The 20,286-nt window shown below is 36.5% G+C and overlaps 1 protein-coding gene across 2 annotated transcripts in view; it reads right to left on the reverse strand.

Annotated features, from left to right (window-relative positions):
- Positions 1-11,795: 11,795 nt before the first annotated feature.
- Positions 11,796-20,286, reverse strand: part of HYCC1 (hyccin PI4KA lipid kinase complex subunit 1) — a 74,171-nt gene continuing 65,680 nt past the window's right edge. The window contains exons 11-12 of one of the 2 annotated variants that reach the window (XM_014830607.3): positions 16,712-17,007; positions 11,796-15,909 (exon numbers count right to left, since the gene is read on the reverse strand). In XM_014830607.3, coding sequence (XP_014686093.1) covers positions 16,739-17,007 — 269 coding nt within the window. In that variant the 3' untranslated portion in view covers positions 11,796-15,909; positions 16,712-16,738. The remainder of the gene's footprint in view (positions 15,910-16,711; positions 17,008-20,286) is intronic. The other variant, XM_014830606.3, reaches the window with a different exon arrangement.

Genomic DNA, 20,286 nt, shown 5'->3' on the forward strand with positions numbered 1-20,286 from the left:
GCCAAGGACTGCCTGGAGCCACCTGAAGTTAGGAAGAAGCAAGGAATGATTCTCCTTTGAAGCGTTTAAAGAGAGCATGGCCCTTCTGACCTGTTAAATTTAGATTTTCAGGCTCCAGGACTACGAGAAAATAAATTTCTGTTGTTTTATGGCACACGATTTGTGGTAATTTGTTAGAGTCACGCTAGGGAACTAATACAGATTTTGGTACCAGGAAGTGAGGTGCTGCCATAACAAATATCTAAAATTGTGGAAGTTGCTTGGAATTGGGTAGTGGGTATAGGCTGGAACGATTTTGAGGTGCATGACAAAAAAGCTTATATTGCATTGAAGAGATCGTTAGTAGAAATACGGATGTTAAAGGTGGTTCTGGTGAGAGCTCAGAATAAGATGGTAGCAAAAGCTTCTAACATCTTAAAGAATATATAACACCGTGAATGGATTGTTGGTAGAAATATGAAAATTAAAGATGCTTCTGATGAGGTCAGAAGGAAATGAGAAATAGGCTATTGGAAACTGAATAAGTGATCACTGTTACAAAGTAGAAGAAAACTTGGCTTAATTGTGTTCTAGTGATGGGTGAAAAGGAGAAATTGTAAGTGATAAACTTGGATTTAGTGGAGATTTGGAAACGAAGTGTGTAAGGTACAACCTAATTTCTTCTTGCTGCCTATAGTGAGAGGAGAGAGATAAATTGAGAAAAGAACTGTTAAGCAAAAAAGAACCAGCACTTGATGATTTTGAAACTTCGCAGTCTATCCAGATAGAAAAAGATTAGAAAGCACAGTCTAGAGAGAACACCAAGGATGTGGCTGGATGAAATTTTGCTGAAAAGATTTGTGTGACTTGTGGATACAATAAACTATCTCCACAGAAGCCAGGAATAGAGTTGGGGTTATCCAGGAAAGACCTGTGAAGGACCCTCTTGTCTGATGTCTTGGACTCCCATGAGCTGCATGGAGAACTAACAACGTTTTTGGGGAACACTGCTAGTCTGGAGTGAAAGGGACAGAGATGGGATGAAATGGAAGAAGAATGACTCCAAGGATCAAGCCATGAATGCAGAGGGTGAGGTCTCCACTACTGCAGGCCCAGAAGATGGAGCATGAAGCTACAGAGGATTTATTCTTAGACTTTGAAACCTAACGGAATTTGGAAACCTGCTGGGTTTTGGACTGGCTGGGTATCAGTAACCCCTTTATTTCTTCCAATTTCTCCCTTTTGGAATGGGAATGTCTATCCTATGCCTGTCTCACCATTGTATTTTGGAAGCAGATAACTTGTTTTCTAGTTTCACAGGTCCACAGATAGAGAAGACGTTTGCCCCAGAATGGAACATACCAGTTCTCACTCATACCTGATTTAGATGCTGAGACGTAGGACTTTTTGAGTTGACGGTATTTAGATGAAAATTTGAACTCAGTGTTGATGCTGGAATGGACTAAGACTTTGGGGGAATGTTGGGATGGGGTAAATGTATTTTACACTTGGGATGGGTATGAATTTTGGGAGGCCACAGGGAGGACTATAAGGGGTTGAATAATGTCCCCCCAAAATTCGTGTCCACCTGGAATCTCAGAATGTGATCTTATTTGGAAACAGGGTCTTTAGAGATGTAATTAGTCAAGTTGAAGTCATACTCAATTAGGATGGACCTTAAATGCGATGACTGGTGTTCTTAAAAGAGGGCCATGTGACAAGAGAAGCAGACATTGGAGTGATGCTGCTACAAGCCAGACCTTCAGGGAGCTACCACAATTGAGTCAAAAGCAAGGAAGTATGCTTGTCTAGAGCCTTCAGAGGGGGCACGGGGCTGCTGATGCCTTGATTTCAGACTTTCAACCTCCAGAACTGAGAGAGCATAAACTTGTTGTTTTAAGCCACAGAATTCGTGATAATTTGTTACTGCAGCTCTAGGAAGTGAATACACCATCCTTGAATTACTAGGGCAAATTCTTGTTGATCTTCTGCCTCATTTTTATATCAATTATTGAAAGTGGGATATTGAAGGCTCCAACTATTATTGGATTGTCTATTTCTCCCTTCAATTCTGTCGATTTTTGCTTTATGTATTTTGGGGCTCTGTTGTTAATGCATACATAATTGTTATATCTTCATGATGGATTGACCCTTTCATCATTATAAAATGTTTCTCTTTATCTGTAGTAACATGTTTTGTTTGTTTTAAACAGTAATGGTTTGATATTAGTATAATCATTCTGGCTCTCTATCGTTGCTGTTTGCATGGTATATCTTTTCAGATCCTTTTATTTTCAACCTATTTGTGTCTTTGAATCTATAGCGTATCTTCTGTAGTCAACATATACTTTGATTTTTTTATCCAGTCTAAAAATCTCTTTTGATTGTTTAATCCATTCTCTAATCTGCTTAAACATATATATTGAGTTCTTAATTTTAGCTAATGCATTTTTCATTTCTAGATTTTCTAATTAATTTGAGAAAAAACAGATTCTGGCTCTCATGAAGTTCTCCATCTTGATTTATTTAATCAAAACTATTTTTAAGTCCATCTCTGATAACACTAATAACTGGGTCATCTTTTGATCTGGTTTTATTGCCTTTTTCCTCTTTGGCATTCTTTGTAATTGTTGACTTAATGCTGGATATTGTAGATGATACACTGTACAGTCCCTGGATGTTATCTTCATACAGTGAGAGATCACCCTATTTCCTGGGATAGGGTGGTAGCAGGTAGATTCCATTAATTCAATCTATAATTCAGTGGATGTGAAACTAGGTTGCAATTTTTATAAGGCTGAATTTACTCTGATTCTCTCCCGGTCTTAGAGTGTAGCCCTCAGAGTTCTTGAATGAGATTCTGGGGTATGCAGTAGGCCCTCTCCCTCTTGATGGGTCCTGAAATGCAGTTTTTGCATCTTCAATGCCATGATACAATATATATTTTTTAAAAAAATACCTCACTTTGGCTTTCAGCAGGTTTCTTTCTTTTTTTTTTAATCTTTCTGTTCCAAGCAGTCCAAAAATACAGCAAATACTCAAGAGAAAAACCAGCAGAGTGTCAGGCTCACTTCTCTGAACCTTCCTGTCTTAATGAGATCTCAGGTCTCCCAAGTGCTTGTTGGCTTGGTGACCCTCACCTTTTTGTCTCTCCAGGCCCGTGTGGTTGCTGGGATTTGTTTGCTTCTCTGATTCTTAGCAGTAGCTCTTTTCCTGGGCCTTCTACCCAGGTTTGTGTCGATTCCACAAATGGAAATTCCATAAAGGAAGAAGTAGCTGCAGAATGCTCATATCTCTGGTTACCTTCTGTGTTGAGAGCCCCTAAGACAATCCCCAAGTTCCGTGAGTCTGTGGAAGGACTCACAGGACTCAGAATACATTCATACTCATGGCTACAATTTATTAAAACAAAACAATACAAAGCAAAATCACCAAAGCGAAAAAGTGCGTGGAGTGAAATCCAGAGGAAACCAGGCACAAGCTTCCAAGAATCCTTTCCTTGTGGAATCACACAGGATACACTTAATTCCTCCAGTATTGAATTGTGACAACATATGTGAAATGTTTCTTCCAGGGACGCTTATTAGAGACTTACTGCTCAGGGTCTGCATTGGGAGCTGGTCACACAGGCACCATCTGCCTAGCATATATCCTAACTACACGCTCCCAGGAGGAAAGTAGGTGTTCAGCATAAACCATGTCTTTTGTATCAACAGTTTATACATAGTAAACTGCCTGATCAGTTAGAGAATGGTGGGAACATTCCTGTAATCCAAGTTCCCAGATGCCAGCCAAATGCCAACCTTGCAAACAGGGCTTTCTAAGGATAGTATCAGGCCTGTTTTTTTTTTTTTTTTATTAAGGTTATGAAAGTTAACATCCTTGTGAAATCACAGTTGTACATCATTATTAGTCATGTTGTAGGTATGCCACTTCACCCCTAGTGCCCTCTCCCCACCCCCCTTTCCCCTGGCAACCACCGATCAGTTCTCTTTGTCCATATGTTAACTACCACCTATGAGTGGAGTCATACAGAGTTCGTCTTTCTCTGACTGGCTTATTTCACCCAACATAATACCCTCAAGGTCTATCCATGTTGTTGTGAATGGGACTTTGTTCTTTTTTATGGCTGAGTAGTATTCCATTGTATATATATATACACACCACATCTTGTTTATCCAATCATCAGTTGCTGGGCACTTAGGTTGGTTCCATGTCTTGGCTATGGTGAACAATGCTGCGATGAACATAGGGGTGCATGGAACTTTTGGAATTGCTGATTTCAGGTTCTTAGGATAGATACCCAGTAGTGGGATGGCTGGGTCATAAGGTATTTCTATTCTTAACTTTTTGAGGAATCTCCATACTGTTTTCCATAGTGGCTGCACCAGTTTGAATTCCCACCAACAGTGTATGAGGGTTCCCTTTTGTCCACAGCCTCTCCAACATTTGCCACTCTTGGTTTTGGATATTTTTGCCATTCTAACAGGTGTAAGGTGATATCTTAGTGTAGTTTTGATTTGCATTTCCCTGATGATTAGTGATGATGAGCATCTTTTCATGTGTCTATTGGCCATCCATATATCTTCTTTGGAGAAATGTCTGTTCATGTCCCCTGCCCATTTTGTAATTGGGTTGTTTGTTTTTTTTATTGTTGAGTTGTGTGAGTTCTTTGTATATTATGGAGATTAATCCTTTGTCGGATAAATAACTTGTGAATATTTTTTCCCAATTAGTGGGCTGTTTTTTTGTTTCAATCCTGTTTTCCCTTGCCTTGAAGAAGCTCTTTAGTCAGTATCAGGCCTGTTTTTAATGCTTTTTTGAGCACATACTTTCTAGGATTTTGCCTAAAAGTTCTTCAATGGTTTCAAACAGAAGTTTTAAACAATTTTACCCAGTGTGGCTAGTTGTTCTCAATGAGTGTTGCTCTGCTGTAGAAGTGTCTGGTTATTTTTTCTTCTCTGCTAGACATTTAATTTGAAAAATTGTAGAACTTGAGGCTTAAGATGATGGGTTTTTTTCCCTCCATGCAGTATTTGTTTGTTTGTTTATTACCAGGCACCTAGGGGGTTACTTTAATCCAATTTCAGAAATTGGGATGATTTGAGGCTATGCTGAATTCCCTGTGTATGTGTGGGGGGAGGGTGCATCTTCAGTTCATTTTTACTTCTCTGGTGGAGCTTTTTAGTGTCCTGAACTAAAGCATGGGAGTTTTCTAAGCCCTCCCCATGACTTGGCAGGTACCAGTATGCAGTTTTTGTCCTCCTAGCCTTCCAGGGGTAGTATAAAGCACTGCTTATCCCCTTAAGTGTTTCTGTTAGAATCAGCCAATACCTCTAGGTAAGAAGTGGCCCCAATGCTGGGCTTGCTTGTCTAGATTTTCACATTTTAAAAAGACTTTTTTTCAGATTATCAAGTTGTCCACGGAAATTTTGATGTGAATTACCTAGCCTGCCAGTACTGGAAGCAGAATTCCCTCTCTACCTTACTTCTTACACTATAAAAAAAATTCTTTAGATGCAATATTTTTGATGAAAATCATGATGGTAAATAGAGTGCTCACTGTTGCATACAGAAGCATGGCATACAGGGATGGGAGATCTAAATCCAGATTCACAGTAACTATTCTACAAGGACAAATAGCTGCCTATCCAGAGAAAAGAGATTTGATATAATCAATCAATCGAAAGTTGCCACTAAGCAACTATTTGGTCACCCTAGAGCATGATATCTTAGGGTTGGTCTCTCCTGTTGGCAGATTGGGCTCTTAGCAGTGGCAGTAATCAGGGTAGCCTTGATGAAAGGACGGCCATATTGTTGAAGTCCATGGATAGCCCCAGTCCTTCCAGTATAGCTACTTTGTTCATAAGCTGATTGAACAAGGATTGGGATATCAAAAAAGGAGATCTACTGACATCCTCAGAATCATCTTGACTATCATCATTTAGCATCTCCTTCACAATGGGGCCCTTCTTCAGTATTTATGTGGGAAACAATTATTTCTACAATCAGAGCCCATTTTGAAAAGTCCAACCATACATTTAGCTCCCAAATTTTCTCACTCACCCTCCAAGCTTATTACTTCTATGTCCTCTACCACCTGGCCAACCATGAGTCATAAAATGGTACAAATATGGACCTTGAGACATCTCACCTTCTGTGCAGACAACTAAAATACTGCTCAGGGGGCTGGCCCTGTGGCCGAGTGGTTAAGTTCGTGTGCTCTGCCTCAGGGGCCTAGGGTTTACTGGTTTGGATCCTGGGTGCAGACCCACACACCACTCATCAGGCCATGCTGAGGCAGCATCCCACATAGAACTAGAATGACCTACAACTATGTGCTGGGGTTTTGGGGAGAAAAAAAAAAAGCAAGATTAGTAATAGATGTTAGCTCAGGCCAATCTTCCCTCACTGAAAAAATAAATAAACAAACAATAAAAATCTAAAAAAAAAACTGTTCAGATTTATTCTTACTATAAAGAGTTTCTTTTTTTTTTTTGCTGAGCAAGATTCACGCTGAGCTAACATCTATGCCAATCTTCCTCTATTTTTCACGTGGGTCGCCGCCACAGCATGGTTGCCAATGAGTGGTGTAGAACACAACCCAGGCCGCCAAAGTGGAGCATGATGAACTTAACCACTAGGCCATGGGGTCAGCCCCAAGAGCTCCTTTCCTTACTGTCCTCCATAACTGCTGTTGACTGCAGTTACAGTACCATAGTCTGCTTCTAGCCACTACCAGTATACCATGCGGTACTGCTTGTATAACCAGGCTCAATTTTTTCCTCCTCAGTGAACTGGAGAATAAAATATCCTCTCCTATTATAAATATAGTTCATGGGTTTGCTTCCTTGCTTTCTCCTTTTTCAAACATATACCGCCATGTTAAATTCAACTTGGTGGATATAAATGAATATTGAAACAAGTTCTACGCTAAAGTGGAATTAGAATACAAGAGGAAGCAGTGACATGTTGTTCCAGAGGGTTCCATTTCAAGAGATTTAAAGACGACAACGTTAGTAAAAATTATACAATACAGGGGGCAAGACAGAAGTAGAAGCATCTTGGCTAAATGAAGAGAGTAAAAGTTTTAAGATAAACGCAGCACAGGCCTTCACTAAGTAGCAGTGGACCTGGGATACAAAAATTAAATATACTTGTAGCTTCTATAAAATGAAGAAAGTGAAGGAAGAAGTGAGAATTTGTAGTGTCAAAGTTAGGTCTTTCCTACTTCGTTTTCTGACAAGTCTAGATATCATTCATGTGTAACACAGATATACAGAAGAGAATACAACAGAAAATAAGAAAAAAAATAAATAAATGTCAAACACTAGCCCAGAAAAATCTTCACGCTATTCATTACATTAAGTAAAAAGAAATATGATGCATCATAATTTACTCTCAAAAAACTTTTATGCAGATACACTTTAAAGAACCAAAATAGTCAAGTTTTACATCCTTCCTCTTCTCCTGAGACATACATTAGAGAATCAAAGGAGTCTCACAGACTTCCTCTGAATGGAAGAGGAGTAACACAGTATCTCCTATGTTGCCACCCATTTCCTGGATTGGATTCACAGTCTATCTAGTAAAACAAACCTTTATTTATTGTCACATTTTAGGTAGTCTACTAAACTCCTACAGGGCAATGGTCTAGTGAGGGAGGCAGATGTGTGAAAAGACAATCACAGTACAATGTGATAAGGATTATGTTAGAGCACTCAACAAGTGTGAGCCCAGTGTGATAGGGCTCAAGAAACTTCAGAAGACATTTTTGAGATCTGTAGTAGAACCCTAAATAATTATTAAAGACATATCAATATGCTGTATTTATAATATTGACTTACAATCTTTGACTAGAGAGAGATAAACAGACTTGAAACCATCAGGGTCAATACAGCCAAGAAACTTGCCAAGGAAATATAAGACTGTAAACAAAACAAAACAAAAAAACAAACAGAACAATCTCTAATTTTTTGTTTGCATAATGAAATTCCTACAAGATGGAGCCAATAATCTGCTTACCTGGGCAAATAGCCGGCTTATCAAATAACTGTTTACTTATCAAGACTCTTCAAGGCCCTTGCTGGTTGTGTTTACCAAGCCTAAACCATTTCATTAACTTTGCCAGATCCAATTAGTTTCCTGTCTTGACAGATATGCCATAAACCAGTTGAGCACAGATCCTAAAGCTCTACAAATATCTAATTTTCCAGTTCTGAGACACAGCTAAGTATATCAAGGTAGTGCATTCTCTTACTGCAGTAAGTTTTAGTACTTAGTTTTGCTTTATTAACAGGTCATCTGATGATATTTGGGAGAGTTCAACAATAACAAACTCTCTTTTTCAAGGATTGCTCATTTAACTTGTATGTACTATACAGTAGAATCATTTTTCTGTCAGGCCCATTCATCTTTCATTAACAGGTCTATGTTGATGTTAATCAGTGCTAATTGGCTTTATCTTAGGGAGGCCCTGGTTAGAACACAAGATCTCTTCAAGAAGTCTGAGCGTTCTGAAACAAGCTAAGTGTCCATCGATGGATGAATGGATAAAGAAAATGTGGCACATATATATATACAATGGAATATTATTCAGCTATAAAAAAAGAAAGAGATTTGGCCATTAGTGACAACACGGATGGACCTTGAGGGCATTATGCTAAGTGAAATATGTCAGAGGCAGGAGAGGGGGGCAAAATGGGTAAAAAGGGATAAAAGGTACAAACTTCCAATTACAAAATACATAAGTCATGAGGATGTAATGTACAGTATGGTGACTATAGTTAATAATACTGTATTGTATATTTAAAAGTTGCTAAGAGAGTAAATCTTAAAAGCTCTTGTCACAAGAGAAAAAAATTTGCAACTATGAATGTTGACGGGTGTTGACTCAATTGTGGTGATCATTTCGGAATATAGACAAATATTGAATCATTACACTTTACGCCTGAGACTAATAAAACGTTACATGTCAATTGTAGCTCAATAATAAATAAAGTAAAAAAAGATTGTCCTTTCTAAGTACAAACCACTACCAGACACACAAAGATAACCAATTCACTGCTGTCAGCTACTAGGCCAAAGGTTAAATTTGTATAAGAATCAACTGAGGAACTTCTTAGAAACCTAGGTTTCTATGCTTCACTCACAGTGATTCTAAGGGGATTAGCACAAGGCCCAGGAATCTCCACTGTATAAAGCACCAGTTTTTCCTAAACCAGGCTGTCTTTAGATCACATTTAGAGAAACAACGCTTTCCTCTCTGCATACCAGCAAACACATGTGTGTGCATGTGTATTTATATAAATATATTAAACATATATATGTATATATAAATATACATATATACACACTCATATTAAATGTTCCAAACACTTCATGTGAAAATGGGATCATACTATACACACATATATAGTTCTATGACCTACTTTTTTCAAGGAATATTATATAATCTTTCTGAATCATCACATACAGATGTGCATTGTTTTTAACGGCTACATCATATTCCACTATATGCAAGTACCATAATTTATCCAGTCCTCTATTTAGATTGCTTCTTTTTTTGTTTTTGTTTTTCGCTATTATAAGCAATGCTGCAATGAATACCTTTACACATTTGTGCTGAAGTTTCTATAGAATATAGAAAGTGGAATCAACACAGAAGAGTAGGATGGCTAGGTCAGAGGGTTATGTGCACTGTGAAGTTTGACAGATCCTGCTGAATTGCCCATCAACTTAGTTGTACCAATTTAGATTCCTGCCAATGGACTTGGAGATTAATGATTTCTCCACATCTATACCAATACTAGTATTAATCTTTTAAATCTTCATCTGACAGATTAAAAAAAAATCGTAATTTGCATTTTACCATGTTTTTAATATCAGAAAAACCAGCATTCAGTTTACCACTGAAACACAATTAGCTGACGTTCTACAAAACATATCATAATCCATTTTTGAAAAACTTTCATTTTTATCTTAAAACTTTATCACCTATAAGACAGATGGGATGAGCGAATTTCAAATATATGTCCATTATGTAAGTATTTACCTAGTAACTTCTTTTGCCAAGTGATATAAAAGAAAAGTCCGAGTCATAAGACCTGTATTCAAGCCCTCGCTTTGCCACCCAGCATCTAGGTGACCTTGGGCAAGTCAACTGCTCTTTTGAGAGCTTCAGTTTCCTCTTTTGTAAAACAGGGATTCTACTCCTTTTATGGATTTTTTTTGAAGCCTAAATGAGATTATAATTTTAATTATAGATATTAGCTATTATTACCACCACAATAACGATGCAAAGGAAATTACCAAATGACTACAGTTGTTTGTTAGTCTTTCTTAATAATTATAAAATAATTATGTTGGTATTACTAAAGTCAGACTCAGTTAGGTGAGTGGACTATTTATTGGGATAACTAAAGTCACTAGAAGAGTGAATATTTCATACAGCTAACATACTGGTTACAAAGTCACTGCTCTGGCTCTCTATGAATACTCTTCTAACAGTAGTTCAGAGAATATCTCCTCAATTACTTAGTTCCTTAGATGAAATGGAATTATCCAAATATACATGGAGATTTCCTAGAGCCAATAAACAAAATTCTAAAATTTTATTGTAATATAATACATTGGAGACCTTATCCTTGATTCTTTCCCCAAACTAACATCAACCTAACTTACTCATCCATTAAGTGTCTCAATACCTACCACGCACAAAGTCCCATGCTAGGTACTAGGGGCACATAATCTCTGCATTCAAGAGTTAGAGTCATATTAAAGACAAAAAGGCAAAGCATCGTTACCTAAATTTGCCTGTGCTTCTGCTGTGACAAATAATCAGCCAATGGTGTGTGACCCACGGACCTCATCTTCTTCTGGATAGACACTAATAGACTTGTCACACTTTTCATCCCCAGGCCATGTAAAACATAAAGCCAGGAATGAGACATCACTGTCCTATGGCTTACTCCCAAAAGCTCTCAATGGCTCAACTCACCTAAGTCTTCCTCCCTTACTCTCTTCCTCTGCATCATGACTTGTGCAATATTTTATGATAATTCTTTAATGAGTAAAATAATCTGGAAAAAATACTTTTTCAATTTTTATTTCAGTAAAATAAGAGGCAACACTGCTGTATACGTATTGCATGTGGAGAACACTTACGCAAATATACAAAATTTCAAAAAACTGAACTCCAGTTTATTTCCATAACCTTAAAAAGTAGAGAGCACATAAAAATATCCAAAGTCATAGTTTAGTCTTTAGGAATGTAAACTCTAGGAACACAATTAGAAGCAAGTATATCTACTATGTAAAGATCACTATCACTACATGATTAGAAGCAAAGATAAGAGGGATACAATAAACTGCATATAAGAGAAAGCAACAGTGTGCAAAAAAGGATCTTGAGTTTACCAGTAAAAACTTCATACCAAGACACAGATACTCTACAACTCTACTACAAAAAACAAAAACATCTTCCAAAATGTTCGCTGCCAGTCTCATTAGATATGCACAAGTTACAAAGCACAGAAGACAACATATTTATGTTCTGTGATGAAGAATTTAACAATATTAAACATAAATGTGAATAACTCAAAGTACTGAATATAATTTTACTAAGCAACAAATCTAAAAGTCTAAATTCATGCTAATTAAAAGGACTAGTGAGTTCAAATTTTGTCCAAAGATTGGGAACACACTATTACATGTTAATTTCTATCTACAATGCTTAACTTAACTACCTATCAAATTACTCTTCTTTTTAAATGGATTCTTAAAAATATTTTTTCAGTTACATTATTTAACATATATATTTCCTTGATGTGCTTCCCTTTAATAAAGTGTAGGTTTATTGTGCCTATAAACTCAAATGTTAGTCTTACTTTAAACATTTTTTTAAAATTATGTCTCAGAGTACATTTTTTCTCTATAATTTAAATGTAAAGATTTTAATACTCTTATTCTTCCAAAATAGGCAAAATCCCTTAAAACTAGGATCACTTTTATCTATTTTGGTTTAAAAAGTATATTTCCCTTTAATTCAACTTTTTGTTTTTAAATGAGCAATGTTTGTTAAACAGTTGCTTCATAATTGAAAAGGGCCATGAAATATTGCTTTTTCAAAAGACAATTTGCTGTCATTTAAGAATTGAGAATTGCTGCTCTTCAAGTCTACAGAGCGGCCTTAAAGAGTCCAGGATGGTATACGAGGGGTTCCAGGGCGCTCACTTGCCCTGGGTCCTCTGGGACACTCCCTTGAAAAGTCTACTTCGTTTCTCTTCCCACTTGGATTTCAAAAGGCAAATGGCGGGGTCTAGCTTCACTAGAATACCCCAGATAGTTGGGTATTCGAAGAGTGAGAGGTTAGGTAATCTCAAGAATCTCTAGAGATTTAAAGTGTACAATTTCTGCTCAAATCCTGTGAGCTGTGGGGTGCAAGGCTCCAATTTTGTGCAGAATCCTTCTTGTGATAAAAGAGATTATTCTGGATGTATAGGAAGTCTGTGACTGAATGGTCACATGAACGTCTGCATGAGAAAATGACCTACGAAAGCTACCCCAATATTCAAATTTGGAAAGGTGAGTGGGAAGAGAGTAGTAGGGATAATTACAATTGTTACCAGAGATAGCATTATCCAAAATTTATAATTGCTATAAAAATTTTCAAATGTATAATCCTTATTTGACACAGTATCAAAGGTACTATAAAAGAATTTTACTGTTAACATAACGCCACAGAAAATCAACTGGTGTAAATTACTTGGAGCAAAAATTCTGAACTGCTCCACTTAGTAAGCCTTCAGGGTTTTTAAAGGAATATACACATACAGATTTGTTGTGCACTGTGTAAAAGGGTGGTACCCCTTTCATACTTAAAATTGTACACATTTACAGCTGATTCCACTTATGGTTGACAAGAAAAATACAAAACCTTACATTTTCGTTGTAAAAATAAATAAGAATCATTAAAAATTTAGAATTAGAGGACTTAAGTCAAGTATCATTGACACTATTAAGAAATTAATTAGTTGTTAGAAACAATGAAGACTACAATGATCTAATATCTAACATTTGATCTAGGGTGGTGAGACCACTGAGAATTCTAAATATTAGGTAAGCGATTTGCTTGGACTTTGATCCTCTCTTAAACTTTAATGTGCATAAAAATCACTTGAAGATCTTGTTAAAATGCAGATTACAATTCAGCAGATCAGGGGTGGCTCTGAAATTCTGCATCTTTAACAAGATGCCAGGTGATGCCAATTACTACCTACTGGTCCTCAGACCACATGAGCAGCAATGATCTAGAATATTACCAAAATGAGGTTCCACTACAGAGGTTAAACATTAAAATCTGGTCTCTCATTTGTGCCAGCTAATGTTTCCTCATACTTATTCTACAATGTTTCCTAAGCACCTTAACTTGCGATCTTTTAAATTAGTTAAGACTATTAATACTGTTAGTAGCTATGCCTAGGGGAAATTCTTTGTTAAAGAATTACAAAAAGGCAATAGGAAATTCACAGTGACATTTTACAAATATTTTAAATTGTACACAGGATTCCTACTAAATTAATACTATATCAACTTTCACTGTCTGGTTGCCTTACCTTTTTTTTTGCGACAATTTATGCTAGTAGATCTTATTCCATTTTTATTACTGGAACTAAAAAAATCAAATTCACTTACATTAAGAATCATATTCTTTTTAGGGTTGATGAATGAAAATTAGCTCATGCCTTTTGAAGAATTAGATTTAAAATGGTAGCCAAAGCAGTTATGGTCAAAACTGCATTCATAGTGTAAATGCTTTAGCACTCTTCAACACATACAAATTTTTCACATATTTGAGCTCTGCATAAGCAAGTACAAGAGGAAAACTAGCATTTTCTTTGTGTGACCACGGGTAGGGACTGTGAATAAGGAAACCACCATGTGCTATCAGTTAAAGAGACCAAGTGGATAGCCCCCAAGGCCTCCTCCCCAACCAATTTACTCTCCTCCTCAGGCCTGCTTTCTCTCTCACTCTGAGTTATTACTTATGTATTCTTGATTTACAGGGAACCTCAAACATAGCTGAGATCACCACCACTAGCAAACACCAAACTTTTACTTTGATCTAGAGGTCACACAGTTCTCTATAGCTACATACAAGTTTGTTTAGCTTTTCTGCCATGTTGCCTTTTTTATTTTTATTTTTTGATTGGGGCAACTACACTGATTATTCTTTCTCTCATAACAAGAACATTTAAAATAGGCCTGTTCACAAAACAAGAAACACATTTAGTTTTTTCCATATTTTATAATTTTAAATTTAAGAACACAAAAATAAATAACCCTAAATTAGTTAACATATACATGTCCTTTGTCCATATTTCACTATCTTTATTTTCTTTCATGACATTTTATAGATGAAAAATTACCTAATTTCCTTCATTTGCAGACCAACAATTCAATATCACATGGTTGACACTGGTATCTTGAGAGCTGTGTTGCAAGATTTACAGCGATTTCCAGGAAGTCTTCAGTGATCTGTGCTCTGAATTATAGGAATCCAAACTAACTAGGATTTCCAAAGCCAAGTGGCAGGATAAGTCAACTTTATGGTTACATGTTAGGAAGTGAAAGGGATTTTCACCTGTTAAATCCAGCTCAAACACTTCAAACAATACATCTACTGCAATCTGACTTTTGATATAAAATGTTCCAAAGATAACCACAGAAATCTGTCTGTCCATCCCCTGGAATCCTATAATAACCTAGATACTGAGTTACCAGGCACTTTCCAGTGCTTTATATAAATTGCTCTACTAATCGTAAAGATGATCTGGTTACAAATATTTTTATCGGGCACTTTTCACACACTTCATTCTTGTTTTTCACATGCCTGATTTTCAGACTGGCTTGCTGAACAGGCAGCTGTAGAGTTCCTGGGCTTGCACCTCTGCCTCATCCTTTAAAAACAGTTCCCACACATGGAGATTCCCTTTTACTCTGAAGGCCAAACATACACTACCAAAAGAGGAGGTACAAAAAAGCAAAACAAAAAACTAACCACCGCACATGAGATGTACCCAATCTGATCAGACAACCTGCCAAAACGTATTGTCACACTGACAATCTTAGGGCAACAGAAACAAAGAAAAGACTCAAATCAAGGGGAAATAACAAAACCATTATTTCAACTTACTGCAACCTAGACATTACTCCCTTCATAAAGTCAAGGCAGCCTTCAGACTTTTAGCCATCAGGGCTCCTGTCAGCAACAGGGATGAAAGACCCTGGGCACTTTCACAAAGAAGCAGTCGTATTCCCAGATTCACTGGTTATGTAAGAAAACGATTACAAATTAATCTGTGGTTAGAGTAATGCTAATACTAGGAGGTCTCTGCTGACCTGGTTGATGCTTCATTGGAAGTTCAATCCTTTCAGAAACATAAATAAGCTTTTCTTCTTGGAGACTACAAGCAGAAAACCTATTGGCATCTGTCCCAGCCCCACAGCCAACAGCAGATGATGGGTTATGTGGGACTGTGACACCACTGACTTGTTCAAAGGATTTACTAAATACAGTTGCGGCGGTCTTAGCCAAACCATGGCTACTAGGTTTAGGCAGGGACTGGCTGGTTGTTAACGTAAGTCTCTTCAAAGAGAGAAGCTCAAGATTCTCACTTTGGGCTCTCTGAGTTTGTTTTCGAGCAAAGTGATCCTTGCAAGACTCCCCTGTAGTTTCTTTTTCTTTTCCTCCAGTTTTGCTTCCTCCTGACCGTCTCTGAGTCTTTCCTACACTTGTCTTGTTACTAGAATTGTGATTACTGTTTGATAAACCCGACTGGCTGGTATTAGACGCAGCCCTGGAATAAAATCCCTCGTCAACTTCAGATATCTCCATCAATTCTTCTTGACCTGTTAATTCGGTATTTCCTAAACAAAGAAATAACAAAGATAAATTAACATTAAGTATTTTAAGTAATTCTTTTTTCATGTTTAATACCAAATCAATTATACTTTAAATAAATTAAACTTTAGCATAATTACATAAAGCAACAGATTATAGACCAAAATCAAAGGATAATCAAAACATTCTACAAAACGTCAAAAAACAGTTCAGTGTAATTAAATGAGCAATTTTGAGTGTATTAAACAAAAAGCATGCCATAAATCACACCCCACTGTGCTTTTAGAAAGAGTTCTCTTACTACTCATGCAAAAGATCAGAAACAATTAGGAAAAATATTACACAGTAAAACTAGGGGTAAACTCTCCCCCAGTAGCAAAGAATATACTCTCAAAGGCCTTACCAAGGAACTTATTAAAAAATGGTATTAAAATATTTTAAAGATTTCTTTTAAAAGGTTGCATTCTACCTACCAGATTATTTTACTAAGAGAAAAAAACATAGAACATTACGTAGTCAAGCTCAAACTTGTTAAAATTCTATATACATTATCCTTCATACTAAAGATGGCAAAATACACAGATGAAAAAATAATTTTAGACCTCAAAACATGAGCAGAAAGTTATTTTGGAAGCAACTTTCCACCTCAGTTTTTGTAACATTTACTCAGAGACAATATAGGTATGACCATTCCAAAGAGCATTAAGAGTCATTGAGAAATTGTGGTGCATAATTCATGCATTTTGATTATTAGGTGACATGCAAAATTTTTGTGACTGTGCAACTCTTGCTTAAAACATGCAGCAGTGGCCCTCTGCCATGAGATACCTTGGAGTGCAGCTATAAAGTGCTCTGCTAAAACTGCACTCTGCCAGGTGAGTTTATTCCATCCTCCATCATTTTTCTTACAGATTTTTGCCTCCTGATCTCTGGCAAGCCTTTGCTCTCAGTCCTAGGATCTGTGGCTGTTTCCTGCACACCCTGTATATGCTGAGCATCAATCTCTCCTAGTGTTCTGCCTTTTTCCCCATTCCCGGTTCTCTCTCCGGCCACATTTGTGACACTAATCTCAGGAATGACAAGGATGCCCAATTCAGTAGTATCATTATTGTTGTCAGGTTGCTCTAGAATTGAAGATGATAAGACAAAATGATGGCTGAAAACAAAACAAAATAAAAATGCAAAACAAGAAAAACAAAATATCTCAAACAAAAATTGGACGACTGAATGTTATGAGTTAAGCCAAATATCTGTACTGTAAAATTTCCATAAGTTACAATACTCTGACAGCACTAGGGACAATAGGGTCATGTTCTTCTATTTGAAATGACAATGAAAAAACTCACAGAGCATCAATTCGTGTTCTGCATTTTTTCACACATATATTTGACATGGACTATGAAACAGACTTTTTTTTATAAATCAAAATAGAATTTCTATTGCTTTTAAGATAATATTGTGACCACTTGAACTTAGGTCAAGCCTTAGACAAATGTTCAAGGATGTACAGCCAAATCACTAGCTCTTGTCAACATGAGGAACCAAGCCACTTAGGAATTCCCCTTGCACACTTAAAATTCTACTTTTTTATTAGATTACATTGAGGCTGACAATAAACCAAGATACTGGAAAACTGCTTATTCATGTATGACACCATGGTTAGTAATGCTACAGGTATAGTATTTGTCTCACATACCAATCATCTTGTATATTAGTAAACATTAATATGCCTGTGACATAATTAAACAGTCTATTCCTTCAGACTCATACTAATTCCATAAGTTCAGGCCAGCTTGTAACAGTTCATTACTAAACTGGAGACAAATAAAAACGTATTTGGAAAAACGAAATGGCTGTTGGTCTTTTATTGTGAAAATGGCAAACTGTAATCAAAACAAAGGAATGAAATTCCTAACTAATTAATACTTGTAGGTATTTTATTCAGTGTCTTAAGGCATGGTTTTATTTAAAGTTGTCAAGCAAATATCTGTAATAAATGGGAAAAAACAACATGAATTTATCTACCATGGGCCAGTAATGGAAAGTGAAAGTTCAAAACAACATAAGACTATGTAAAACTGTATATACTCTTAAAAACTGTAGACCAAAAATCTGCTTGAGGGACAATTACCTACTACTTTCAAATGTTTTTTCATGAAAGGATTATGGAGCTCTCACTAATGGTGCTAAAGCATGTGAAACAGAAGTGGGTGGTAACAGAATGGAGGCCAGAGCCACGTATTCCTGTGAGTCTCAAACTCTGCTGTACACTGGTATCACCTGGGCATCCTTAAGAACTAATGCCTGGCTCTCACCCTAGATATTTTAATTTAATCAGCACAAGGTATAACCTGGGCACTGGGATTTTTACAAGCTCCCCAGTGACTGACATGGAGCAAAGTTTGGGAAGCACTGCTCTATTCTGATTCTTTCAAATTTTGAAAACTTAAAACAAAAGTTAATATGGATGGCTTGGGTACTCCAGACCTTGCAGCAATATGCACTTCTAGGGTCCTCAAAGCTTCATGTTGCCCTGGGCTGGTGAACCCATGTGTTGGTATAATAATTTCCCATTTACTTAGTGTTTCATAAAGTTTTGACTTAAGAGTCTCTAAATGAAATTTTCATTTCCTAGACAGGCCAAAGCAGGTTGGTGAGATAGTATCACACTGCTGCTTCTGGGTACTCCCTAATAGGGGTTTAATGAGACTAAAAAGTTCCAACCAAGCCTATTTCCCATTGCTAACAGATGTCTTCAAAGTGAGGGCAAGTAAAATCTAATTGAGGTAAACACCAGAGGCCACTGCAACTGAGAGTAAAATCACCGTGGCACTGTTGGGTAACAACCATGACTTGGCCATTTACATTGTAAAAGCAGTTTCACAAAATCTATTAAAGGGACCATCAGTCCAAAAAAAAATGATAAACTATGGAAATTATCCAGACAAAATCAATGAATATTAAAATTTAGCAAAACTTTAAAAGATAAGCATAAGTGGTCTAATAGAATAGAGAACAATACTACTTACATTTTTGAGCGTGTTCACATATTTTATTCAATTATATTCTCAAAACAATGTATTGGTGAGCCTCTTAAGTAGGCAATTTGACTCCCATATACAGACAAGGAAATTGAAATTCAGAAAAAGCTACACAACTATTCAGTGGGGGAGCCACACAGTAAAATCTTTTGATCTCAAATGTTCATTCTAACATACTATAAATTCTAGCTCTTCCATTCCTTAAAGTCAATTTGAGTTAAATATTCTCTGACATCCTTCAATTAGTTTAACTTATTTGCTTAGATTCCTGGTTATTTCATAGAAAGCAAATAATTTACTTTGGCTGAACAGAGGGCAATAGCAAATAAAAGTCTCTAAGAAAACCTAAATAAGTCATAACTCTCAAGGTTAGTTTATTTTTTTAAAGTTGGATTTATTTTTTAAAAGATGCCAATGAAAATCATTCATTTAAAATTGTACTGCAATGGTGAAAATGTAGAATTTTTCAGGAAAAACTAGAAAAGGACAAGAAGAATATTATGTAAAACAGGACTAGGTGATTGGATTGCTAATTACATTTACTGGCATAGTGGTAAAGATCTGCAGCCCAAGAAACAACAATATTAAATTTTTTTAAATCATGAAATTAAACGGCAAGTAGAAAAATGAGATCACGTGTTTTCCCACAAGCACAAATCTTTGACTAGTTTATGTATGTTATCACTCAAAAATGGTAAAAATGGCAAATTTTTTAATTGTTTATTAAAGTAAATTCATAAAAAGAAAAGCATGTAATTCTGTACAGAGCTAGAAAGAACAGAAATATAATTCTCAGCAAAATCATAGAATAAAGAAAATTATGCAATTCAAACAAACATTTGTTACATGATCGTGCTCTCTTGTTTCTCCAACTTCTTCAGCTATGTAAGTCTGTGATCCAATCCTCCTACACAGACCTTCTTCCTTGTCTTGCTATTCCCTAGGCCTGGAATGCTCTTCCCCACATAGCTACATGGCTGACCTCTTTACTTCCTTCAGGTCTTTTCTCAAAAATTTCTTCCTCAGTGAAGCCTTCCTTGATTATCCCATTAAGTTTCAATATCCCCATATCTCATAAACCCTCTTTCCTACTTTGTTTCTTCTTAAAGTTTAATCACTCCCTAACCTACAATTATTTATCTTGTCTCTTAGATGTAAGTTCCATGAGGGCAGGGATTTTTCCCTGATCAGTGCTGTTATACGTAGTACCTGGGAAAGTAGCTTGCATATAGTAGGCGCCCAATAAATATTTGTTTGAAGAATTGAGTGAATCTTCTGTTATGAGATGAAATTATTAAAATAAAGAGGAAAAACCATGCAGAAGACATGAGAAAGGTAAGCTGGGAATATGTTACTTCATAA

Source organism: Equus asinus, chromosome 1, assembly GCF_041296235.1.
Source record: "Equus asinus isolate D_3611 breed Donkey chromosome 1, EquAss-T2T_v2, whole genome shotgun sequence".
NCBI classification, from domain to species: domain Eukaryota; kingdom Metazoa; phylum Chordata; class Mammalia; order Perissodactyla; family Equidae; genus Equus; species Equus asinus.